General features: G+C 46.4%; 1 protein-coding gene across 1 annotated transcript; it reads left to right on the top strand.

The window, feature by feature from the left end:
- Positions 1 to 1,710: 1,710 nt before the first annotated feature.
- On the top strand, positions 1,711 to 11,870 carry LOC136939532 (unconventional myosin-VIIa-like; the record flags this gene model as incomplete). The annotated part of the gene is given in 17 exon segments (XM_067232153.1): positions 1,711 to 1,728; positions 3,769 to 3,882; positions 4,200 to 4,352; positions 6,117 to 6,301; positions 6,829 to 6,950; positions 7,356 to 7,364; positions 7,367 to 7,497; positions 7,785 to 7,898; positions 8,085 to 8,238; positions 8,332 to 8,408; positions 8,666 to 8,785; positions 9,078 to 9,220; positions 9,432 to 9,642; positions 9,837 to 9,972; positions 10,171 to 10,277; positions 11,552 to 11,689; positions 11,829 to 11,870. Coding segments are annotated over 17 exon segments (1,974 nt in total), but the record flags the coding sequence as incomplete, so codon positions are not given.
- Between the last annotated feature and the right edge of the window lie 26 nt (positions 11,871 to 11,896).

The following is an 11,896-nucleotide window of genomic DNA, read 5'->3' as shown; positions in this document are numbered from 1 at the left end:
AGCCCTTAAGGTCCAGAAGCAGCCCCCCAGACCCGTTCTCCCTCCCCTTCCTCCCCCATTCTCCCTCCTCTCCCCTTACTCACCTGACCCCAGGCCCAGAAAGAAGCACATGTCTGGTCTGCATCGTTTAAAGCTAGACTTTGCCAGGTTATGTTATTTTTCAGTGTGGGGTTTGTTAGAAGAATATAGTTCTGTATATTTTAACAAATAACACTTCTGGAAGCTTAGTGGTTAGAGCATTTGACTGCAGGTCAAAAGGTTGCACGTTTGAATCCCCTCGTCTGTATAGCTGCTTTGGATGAAAAGCGTCTGCTAAACAGGGTATTTTATTGCTGTCTACAATTTAGACTCCCCCATTTGCGGTTTCTATGAGCTGACTGGGTTGCATTGTAGCCCACGAAAGGTGGTTGCCCTAGCAACAGTTGCTAGCCCTAATCACTATCCTCTCCTCTATCTTGTTATGGGATGGATCTCAGTGATGTTATTGGCTTTTGTGTTCATTGTAGAAAGACACACAAAGGGATGATTTGGGCGTTCAGAGGCAAATATGGCTGATAAGTTCTGATTTGTTTTTGACTGTAACGTATTTTCCGACAATGGGAGGAAGTCTGGACAATTTTAGGGCTGTGAGAGGTGGGGTTAGTCTCTATATTTAGCAGTGTGTGTGTGTGTGGGTGTGGGTGTGTACGTGTGTGTTTCAACTGTACAGTTTATGGACTTAATCCAAGACAACTAAACCACAGCATTACTGGCTTTGTGGCGGTTAAAATCCATAGGTTGATGTCTCTAATTCCTTCTTGATTAAAGTGGGATTCCAGAGGGTCTCAGACGGTTTTGGGGGTGCCCACCTCTCCCTGGGGGAGACGACCCTCTCAGCTGGAAGTTCTGAGTCTGGGGACAGCATCTGTCTCCAGAGACCCCTGGAGGGGTGAATCCCTGTACATTAACCCTCGTGCTGCCTTCGGGTCACATGACCCAAAGGTTCATAACGAACCATCGTTGTGTTTACCCAATTTTACCCAATACAAAAACAAATAAAAATTATTGTCTTTTAACCATTCCAATGTGGGGGGTCTGAGACAGCCCGACAGTTAAAAGAAAATGCTTCACTTTGTTTTTGTATGAGGTAAATTTGTCGCAATACGACGGTGGGTCACAATGACTGATGGGTCAGAATGACCCGAAGATAACACAAGGGTTAAGACGCATCCTGACTTGTCTAGATGTATGTTCATCACAGGGGCGGAGCCTGAACTTGAGTTAGAATCTAACCCTCTGTGTTGCTTTGGATAAAAGCGACTGTTATATAAACATATTGTTATTATCTTCATTATTAGACAATGTTTACTGCCTGTCTCCTGAAATCTAACAACCAACTTTTTGTTGTTGTTACTCTCTGAAAGATTCATATCCTGCCTGCACTTTGACTCTGAATCGTTTATTTAAGTGTTTAAATTTACATTTAGTCATTTTAGCAGACGCTCTTATCCAGAACGACTTACAGTGAGTACAGGGACATTCCCCCCGAGGCAAGTAGGGTATCGAACCAACAACCTTCTGATCGATAGCCCGACTCCCTAACCACTCAGCCATCTGACCCTCCCCAGTTCTTGTCTGAATTTGGTGGTTGTTTTTGTCTGATGTCTTTGTCCCGTTACAGGTCCTCGTATGGAGTTATCTGATGTCCTGGGCTCACCCTGAAATTGAACCATGGTCATTCTGCAACAGGTACATCCTCTAACGGCTTGCTGTGTGAAAGGGAGTAGCGGTTCAAGCTTGACGTTCTGCCCAATCCCTGCCATTTGCCCTCTCTTTGCACACACACACACACACACACACACACTTATGCGCACACATGTACGCCCGCACACACATCAGACACATACACTCCCACGCACACACACACACATGCAGTGTGGGCTATGACCTTTTCTGGCTGAGACTGTTTAATTTAAATGCTAATGAGAGTAGCACCTTGTTAAGAAGACCACAATGGACACTTTTATGGACACTTTCACGGAACCCTTGCAGCCGTGCGACGTCTCAGGTCGAGCCGTCTGGACCAATCAGAGGGCACGGTGGTGTTTAAGCACTGGTGCACAGCCATGCTAAATATAGGAGATGACCTCATTCTCCCTTTAAAACTCCCTAGCAGGAAATCGATAACTTATCACAAAGCTCAGTGCTCCAGCGCTGCACTCCAGCTGGGCTCCGTGACCCGAGCAGGCTGGATGGCCATGGCCATGTTAGGGCTCTGTGTGGTTAGGGCGAGACTGGCAAAGCCTCTGTAATGCCTCGGGTTTAGATTTGTTTCGAGCTACTTTCAGTAGCTTTTTTGGGGGGGGGAGGTTCTCAACTACTTTCTGAGAAATCATTTTTCACATCGCTTTGATTGATCCTGCCTGGTCAACTGAGGTCAGTCTGTATTAAAGACTTCCTGGGATGCAATCCACGTTATTTGTGACCCATTCTGATGCATGCCATACCCCCCCAAAAAAATATCCCTCTGACTCAGAGATCACTTTATCTAACAAGATTTGTGACAAGGGCCCAGAGTCCAGGTTGGAAACGGTTATTGTGGCTGGTGAAAGGCCTAAAGTAACACCAGCCTGGCCTGCGTCCAGCTCGCTCACACAACAACAACAACCGCAGCTTAACAGTCAGATGTGACAAAGCTTATTCTCTGGCTGGAGTCTATTTCCTGGGTCCGCTGTTTTCATTGTCAGGGTTGCAGCTCCGCCCCCGACAACAGTCCATCTCCCTAAACTGCACCCTCCTCCCCTAGCAACAGTGTTAGTGACGAAAGGTGAAGGGTTGCTTAAACTCTTCGTGGAGTCAGGACCAGGCTAAGCCTTCGTCGGCCTAGTTCCACTGGCAAACTCAAAGTGCTGGCATATTTCACACCTACACAACGATACCCATCGTGAACGTAACAAAACTGTTTAGAAGATTTACCTCAAACTCTTGCTGAAGCTGAGCTTGGTGGAGCTGAGCTTGGTGGAGCTGAGCTTGGTGGTTGATGGGAGTTACCTCACAGTTTGGATGAATCGTTCCAGGAGACTGCTGACTACAAAGCTGATGCTGCAGTTCAAGGTTTAATCACGATGGTTAGAAATAACCTCCAGTATACAAATCCAGATTAATGGTTGGCGAGGCAACAACAAACTCCGGGTTGATTATGTCATGAGTTGAATAGGGCACTTCTCTGTTTATAGCAGCTGTCTGTCAGTTTAAACGGGTTAGGGTTCGGATTAGAGTTGATTTATCAGGTAATAGAAGCTAATGAACCGATGTTGTCCTTGCTACTGAATGATATTGGCAGATTGATCCGATCACGGTTTTCTACAGTCCTTCATACTACAGTCTCATTGATCATGCGGGTAAACGGGTCAGATCACAGCTCTCCCCCCAAAGAAACGCAAATCCATCGATCGCCGAATGACAAAAATCTATATTATGAAGCCAGAGGCAATTTCCACACAGTTCCCCAACACCGCTGGAAGAGAGACATTCCCATTCCCTCAGCGGAGAGAGCTGTTGTCCGAGGCTGTGTGTCAGATCAGAGGACAGCACACATCCTTTCTCTATGGAAACTGACCTCACGCACTTTCTTCTCAGAACAGACAAACTCAGAGTACATTTTTTTAAATCAATTTCTTAGTCACTTCTTAGTTCCTATTAGAGAACGGGCAGTGTGCCTGCTTCTGTTGTGGTTGTAGTGTCTGACCGCTGTGGTTGTAGTGTCTGACCGCTGTGGTTCACTTCCAGGGAGACTATGTCTGGTTGGACCTCAAAACGGGCCGGGAGTTTGACGTTCCCGTGGGAGCGGTGGTCAAGCTGTGCGACTCGGGACAGATCCAGGTGCTGGACGACGAGGGCCGGGTAAGATCTCGACGACGAGACGTTAATCTCACTAGAACTTCTGATTCATTGAGTAATTGGTTTAAGTACTTGAATCGCTCAAAGTGTAAACCGTTACAGAGAGAAAACCTCGCCACCAAGACAATAACAGTTAAAGACATGTTGTACGTGTTTCCTGTTTAGTATTCAACCCCAAGGCCCAGTTTCCCAGACATTCATTGAGCCTAGTTGTAACCTGAAAGCATTTTTAATGGAGATCTTCATGGAATTCTTACTTTAGGATCTTAATTCATGTCTGAGAAACTGGGCCTGACAATTAGCTGTTCCTCCCGACCCAGGAGCACTGGATCTCCCCCCAGAACGCCACCAACATCAAGCCCATGCACCCCACCTCCATCCAGGGGGTGGAGGACATGATCCGCCTGGGGGATCTGAACGAGGCCGGAATCCTCCGGAATCTTCTGATACGCTACAACGAGCGGGTCATCTATGTGAGTGTGGATCTGTAGCCTAACATGCGCATAGGTTTGTGGACGGACAGTAGATATACTTCCTCATCGATAATTATCGTCAAAGCACGGACGTTGGGGTGGGATATAGGGTGATAAAATGTTTTGTCCCCACTCAATGTTCAAGCCAAATTGATATGCCCTCTTGTAGCCGAGTCCCTAGTTACGAGTCCCTAGTTACGGGTGTATTGACGAATATCTCCTGGCGTCATGAATGTGGATTTGTATGTTTGTGTCATAGCTGTAATCGCACTTTACCAGATCGGGGTCGTTTCAAAGACTTGAAAAGTCATTTGAAAAACAGCGCTGTATCTGTGCTTGATTGATCTTGCCTGGTGCAAAGGGGACAACATAAAGTCTCGGGAGTCAGGTGGCTGAGCAGTGAGGGAATCGGGCTAGTAATACGAAGGTTGCCAGTTCGATTCCCGGTCATGCCACCTGACGTTGTGTCCTTGTGCAAGGCACTTCACCCTACTTGCCTCGGGGAAATGTCCCTGTACTTACTGTAAGTCGCTCTGGATAAGAGCGTCTGCTAAATGAATAAATGTAAATGTAAACATTTTGGGACATCTTTACCCAAAATTCCAACGTTCAAACATCCCCTATGTAACAAGACACTCAAGCAAACATTCAATGTATTTGAAATCGTTTCAAATACCATCTGATCCAGACCTCCTCACCACTGGATCCTGACCTCCTGTGTGTCCTTCCTCGTCAAACTACAGCTGTTGTGTGTTCTCTCCTTTTGTTGCCTCATCCTCCTCGACCCTCCTCTCCCTCATCTCATTTCTCTGTTTAGACAAATTGTGGTGGACGGGTGAGTAAAGAAAGCGTAGCCTTGCCCCTGTCGTGCATGCAGAAAGCTAACATGGTTGTACGTGTAGCTTTCGTGAATGCAGAAAGCTAACATGGTTGTACGTGTAGCTTCTGCTTGTTTATCTTCCTCCCCCTACTGACGGCGATCACATCTGCTGTAGTCACGCTTTGGATTTGTTTTGGCTTCTAAACTGCACTTTGACAACGTAGCGATGATGATGATGATGATGATGTCCTGTATGTGTGAATGGATGAAACAACGCCAGCTTTGTCGTGGTCCAGATCATTGTTAAAAGCACATGATTAAAGGTAGTGAGCGAAAAATTGATTTTGAAATTAAAGTCTGACGCTACTCGGAATCAAAGCCATTTAATGATATTAAACATGACTACATTTCAAGACAGTCTGTGTGATTAGATACTGAGCCATTGTACCACTGAAATTTTTTGTATTTTTATTTATTTTATCCCCCCCAAAAAAACAATTATGATCAAACAATGATTTCGATAACATAACACACCATAAATGACTTAACACAGTAGTCTTTGGGTCTACTCTAGTCTGTAGTCTTCAGGGCTCATTGTCCTTCTAGATGTTTCCCTGACTGGACACACCTGGTTCAAATGAATGATCGTTATCAGAACGACCCCTTTGGGTTGTTACTCATTTGGCCTTCCACACCAGAGTGGAAGGCCACTGACTTAACAGACATTTAAAATACATAGATACTGTGTATATGTACATAATCAAATGGTTATCGAAATTTGGATAACACAAAATAATGCGAGATAAAACGACAACATATCAGCCGTTGTTGTAGTGGCTGAAATCGTAGTAAATGGATCACATGGTCAAACAACCATGGTCAAAGCACCTTATCTCCCCTCCTGACCACTTCATATCTGACCTTCAACCTCTTGACCTCTGCAGACGTACACAGGGTCAATCCTGGTGGCAGTAAACCCATACCAGTTGCTGCCCATTTACACGCCGGATCACATCCGCCTGTACACCAACAAGAAGATAGGAGAGATGCCTCCGCACATCTTCGCTATAGCAGACAACTGCTACTTCAACATGCAGAGGAACAACAAGGATCAGTGCTGCATCATCAGGTATTGTGTGTGTGTGTCGTGTTTCAACTGTGCAGGTTATGGACATAATTTAGAAAGACAACTATGCTACTGCACTACTTTATTGTGTGTGTGTGTTATTTTGTCTCTAATGACACAAGCTGTTTTCCAAACTTGTCAGTGCTTTTAAAACTGTGACTCTTTTTAAAATGCTGTTTAAGTGGTTATTTATTGGTTCTGGATGATTTGGTTCCTGTGTTTTGATTTTTTGTGTTTCAAATTTGCTTTTGTTGGCTGACGTCCATCTCGGCAAGGACACTCCTGTTAAATAATATTTTTAATCTCACTGAGTCCTTTACCTGGTTAAATCGAGGTTAATGTAATAACAAAAACAAACTTTGTAACTGTTGAACTTTTACAGCACGTATACCGACACATCTCACATTCAGATCCCGAAGGATCCAGACAAGGCTGGTCTCTGATGGTGTGTGTCCGTGTGTGTGTGTGTCCGTGTGTCCGCGTGTGTTTGTCCGTGTGTGTGTGTGTGTATCCGTGTGTGTGTGTCCCAGCGGCGAGTCAGGAGCTGGGAAGACTGAAAGCACCAAGCTGATCCTCCAGTTCCTGGCTGCCATCAGCGGGCAGCACTCATGGATAGAGCAGCAGGTTCTGGAGGCCAACCCCATCCTGGAAGGTGAGAGCCCACCTCCATCACACTAACAGACCCCACCTCCAGCACACACTACACAGACTCCACCTACAGCACAGACAGTCATGAAAGCCACCTTCACTCGGCGAGAAATTATCTTTAAGGTTTGACTTCATGCAGAGCTGAGAATTGAGCTTCAGATTGGAAGACCTCTGTCTTGTTGGTATTGTCCAGTCATTTTTTGATTTGTGTGAGTGTTTGCATGTATGGCTGTATAACAACTTCCAGAAATGAATGTTGACTGCTGAGGAAACAAATCAATACCAGCAGCGACGTGTCTAGTTTAACAAGGAGGGCTCCGCTTACACAATAACTATCAAGTTTGACTCAAACCTCAGAGGTTAAAGGCAAGGAAATTCTCGGATGCTATGTTTGTCCTCGCCCATACAGCGTTTGGCAACGCAAAACCATCCGTAACGACAACTCCAGCCGCTTCGGCAAATACATCGACATCCACTTCAATAAGAGAGGAGCCATTGAAGGGGCCAAGGTGGAGCAGTACCTGCTGGAGAAGTCCAGGGTCTGCCGACAGGTGAGACACCGTTCTCTGCCCTCCAACTCATTCGTCCCTTCATCTTCCCTTCCATATTTTGGTTAGGCTGTTAGTAGCTCACGGACACACACACACACAGATACACACACACACAGATACACACCACATACTGTTCACAGTTCCAGTTCTGTCATGTTAATGTCAATATATGTATATTTGTATTTAACATTTAAAGGTTATTGTTCATGTCTTTTAGATTACTTGGGTGTGAAACTGGTCCTATATAAATAAAAGTACTTATGATGATAATTATTGTCTTTCTCCAGGCGGCTGATGAGAGGAACTATCACATCTTCTACTGCATGCTGAGAGGAATGGCTCCAGAGCTGAAGACCAAACTGGGGCTGGGCCTCGCCACCGACTACTCTTACCTCACCATGGTGTGTGTGTGTGTGTGTGTGAGAGAGAGAGAGTGAGTGAGGGAGATTGTGTGTGTGAGAGAGAGAGTGAGAGAGATTGTGTGTGTGAGAGAGAGAGATTGTGTGTGCGAGAGAGAGAGTGTGTGTTTGTGTGTGTCAGAGAAAGTGTGTGTGCACACCTGTGTAAATGTGTGTTTTTGTTTCCAGGGTAACTGCACGGTGTGCGACACTCGTGACGACCTGAAGGAGTACTCCAGCATCCTGTCGGCCATGAAGGTCCTCATGTTCTCTGACACGGAGAACTGGGAGATCAGCAAGCTGCTGGCGGCCATCTTGCACATGGGAAACATGCGCTATGAAGGTCAGGGCATATTTCTCTGGCTATGAATCATGAATGTGATGTCTGTCTAGACAACCTCCTGCCATAACTGTCCAACTCCTCTCCCTCACACAGCTCGTACCTATGACAACCTGGATGCCTGTGTGGTGGTGAGGTCACCTGACCTGTCTACTGCCGCTTCTCTGATGGAGGTGGGTCTTCCACTCAGGTGTGTGCGTATGTGTGTGTGCGTGCTGTAGACTGCCACAGAACTGACAGCTCAGCAAACTCAACGGTTTATCTCCCTCGCGATCGGCAGAGCCTTGCCCTACTCATTGTCATTAATGAGAATCAGACTTTCTTAGACATGTTCCCCCCATCTCAGACTTCAAGGTCATGGTTGTTTTCGACATCTGTGGGCTTCTGGGGCGTTTGAGGAGCGGACTAGAGCTGTGTTTGCCGTGTGCAGGTGAACCCTAAGGATGTGATGACCTGTCTGACCTCGCGCACCCTTATCACCCGAGGAGAGAGCGTCTCCACTCCCCTCAGCATGGTCCAGGGCCTGGACGTCAGGGACGCCTTCGTCAAGGTGACGACCTTTAACCTCCACACCCACACCCCCCCCCTCTCCCTGCCGTAAGAGAAGATACAACTTTATTAATCCTGAAGGAAATTCTTGACGGTTGCAACATTGCTCAAGAATAACAATAAGAAGAGTAAAAGACAATATGGTAATATAACGAAAGTGTACAAAGTGATAAGGCTAAGGGAGCATATGCGCATCTAAATGAAGGGACAGCCTGTCGTTAGGTGTAGGTTGTGTCTCACAAGATCCCTCAGAAAAGGTCGACTTTGAAACGTTTTAACCGAACCCCTTCCAGGGGATCTATGGAAGGCTGTTTGTGTGGATCGTGGAGAAGATCAACGCCGCCATCTTCAGACCTCCGTCCTGTGAGAGTCAGCTCATACGGAGGTCCATAGGCCTGCTGGATATCTTTGGGTTTGAGAACTTCAACATCAACAGGTAAATTAATTCCCAATGAATCACACTGAAGTTAATATTTAACTTCATCATCGTTCAATGTGTTTAATTAGCAGACACTTTGGTCCAAAGTGACAAACTACACAGAACCGGGGTGGCTTTAAACCTGAAAATGCTCTAACCACTGAGCTATACACTCCAGTTTTTTTCTTTAGTTTTTTTTTACCATCTCTCCCCTCCGCTTGCCTCGTAGCTTTGAGCAGCTGTGCATCAACTTCGCCAACGAGAACCTGCAGCAGTTCTTCGTGCGTCACGTGTTCAAGCTGGAGCAGGAGGAGTACAACCTGGAGCACATCAACTGGCAGCACATCGAGTTCACCGACAACCAGGACGCCCTGGACATGATCGCCAACAAGCCCATGAACATCATCTCCCTCATCGACGAGGAGAGCAAGTTTCCCAAGGTAGACGGGAAGGGGCCTTTTGATACGAAAACCTAGCTCTGCATCGAGCCTAGTCCTGGATTTAAATGTTTCAAAATATTAAAATGGATGTTCTCTGTTTGTAAGGTAAAAGAGGATTTCTTCCTCCATGTTTGTAAGGTAAAAGAGGATTTCTTCCTCCATGCATATGAGTTGTTTTGTCTTCTGCTTCCTAGGGAACCGATGCCACCATGTTGAATAAACTAAACTCCCAGCACAAGCTCAACATCAACTACATCCCTCCGAAGAACAGCTATCAGACTCAGTTTGGCATCCAGCACTTTGCCGGGGTGGTGCATTATGAGACCAGAGGTAGAAGCTAATTAATTGATTGATTCACTGGTTTTGATTTAAAAACTGTCACAAGTACATGTTAATTAATCACAAGTGGATGCACTGATTTAAGCGCATTCATCTACTGTTAATCAACTCACAAACGTTAATCAGTTTATTTCCACCATCCAATCAGACGCCCTTTGTTGCTGATTGACCTTTCTTCCGTCCAATCAGGCTTCCTTGAGAAGAACAGGGACAGCCTCCACACTGACATCATCCAGCTGGTCCACTCGTCCAAAAACAAGTTCATCAAACAGATCTTCCAGGCGGACGTTGCCATGGTGAGAGAGCTTGTCGTGTCAGCGGTCCGGTGAGCCGTCTGTAGTTCAGGGTCGCTGCTTGCTGGCTGAGTACAGAGTTGTGGACCAGGTGGAGTGATTTGGTGGAGGTTTAGTCACAGAGAGCCTCACTTCCACAAAGTGTTGGCTTGTTCATAGTCCTCACTTTTCATCACATACTGTCTCTGTCCCCCTCTTCCTATCTCTCTGTCTCTCTCTCTCGCTCTTCCCCTCTATTGCTTTCTTTCTCTCTCCTTTTCTTTGTCATGTTTTACTTCTCCACTTTCCTCTCTCTCTCTCTCTCTCTCTCTCTCTCTCTCTCTCTCTCTCTCTCTCTCTCTCTCTCTCTCTCTCTCTCTCTCTCTCGTATTCTCTCTCTCTTTCTCTCCTATTCTATCTCTCTCTCTTGTATTCTCTCTCTCTTTCTCTCCTATTCTCTCTCTCCTATTCTTTCTCTCTCTCTCTCTCTCCTTCCCTCTCTCTCCTATTCTATCTCTCTCTCTTGTATTCTCTCTCTCTTTCTCTCCTATTCTCTCTCTCCTATTCTTTCTCTCTCTCTCTCTCTCTCCTATTCTTTCTCTCCTTCCCTCTCTCTCTCTCTCTCTCTCATTTAATTTTTCTACATCTCCGCTCCATTTTGATCTTGCCCCGTCACACAATCTGTGGTGGCAGTTTCTGTGTGGCTACCAGCCTCCAGCCTCCCCTCCTTTGAAGACCCGGCAGGTGTGTTTCCAGCGTGGTGTTGCTCCCCAAGTTAGCGTCGCTGCAGCGCTCTGCTCGCCCCGTGTCCCTCCCTCCAGTCTCCTGTGGAACCGCAGCGCCCAGTCGTTAGAACCCCTCCTTCCTTCCTGTCTCAAACAAACCGTGAATGTAACTGAAAAAAATAAAAAATAAAAACTGGGTTCTGGCTGCTTGTTGTTAAAGAGCAGTTATGCTTACTTCTGTGTATTCAAAATACATTCATGTAGCATTACGGTTTGTGTACAAGTTATTTATATGTTTAGAGCAGATGTTTTAATATTCACCTTTAGAGTATTTAATCTGTTTCTTGGCACTGTGATTAGGTTGTGGTGTGACTAGGCTTAGGAGTCCATGCTTAGGCGTGTTCTAACCCTCCATGCTGAGTGGAACCCTTAGGGAACCCTCCGCATGCTGAGTGGAACCTCAGGGAACCCTCCGCATGCTGAGTGGAACCTCAGGGAACCCTGCATGCTGAGTGGAACCCCTTAGGACCTCAGAGGAACGTCGTCAGACATGAAGGTGCTGTGTTCCCGCAGGGTGCTGAGACCAGGAAGCGCTCTCCCACCCTGAGCAGCCAGTTTAAACGCTCCCTGGAGCTGCTGATGAGGACTCTGGGGGCCTGTCAGCCCTTCTTCGTACGCTGCATCAAGCCCAACGAGCTCAAGAAACCTCTGGTGAGGGCTGTGTGTGTCTGTGTCTGAAGGTGTGTGTCTCTGTGCCTGAAGGTGTGTGTCTCTGTGTCTGAAGGTGTGTGTGTCTGTGTCTGAAGAGGTGTGTGTCTGTGTCTGAAGGTGTGTGTCTCTGTGTCTGAAGGTGTGTGTGTCTGTGCCTGAAGGTGTGTCTCTGTGTCTGAAGGTGTGTGTGTCTGTTTCTGAAGGTGT

This window comes from Osmerus mordax, unplaced genomic scaffold (assembly GCF_038355195.1).
Source record: "Osmerus mordax isolate fOsmMor3 unplaced genomic scaffold, fOsmMor3.pri Scaffold_222, whole genome shotgun sequence".
Lineage (NCBI taxonomy): Eukaryota > Metazoa > Chordata > Actinopteri > Osmeriformes > Osmeridae > Osmerus > Osmerus mordax.
The sequence above is the reverse complement of the archived record's forward strand: the minus strand, read 5'-3'. Positions and strand labels throughout refer to the sequence as shown.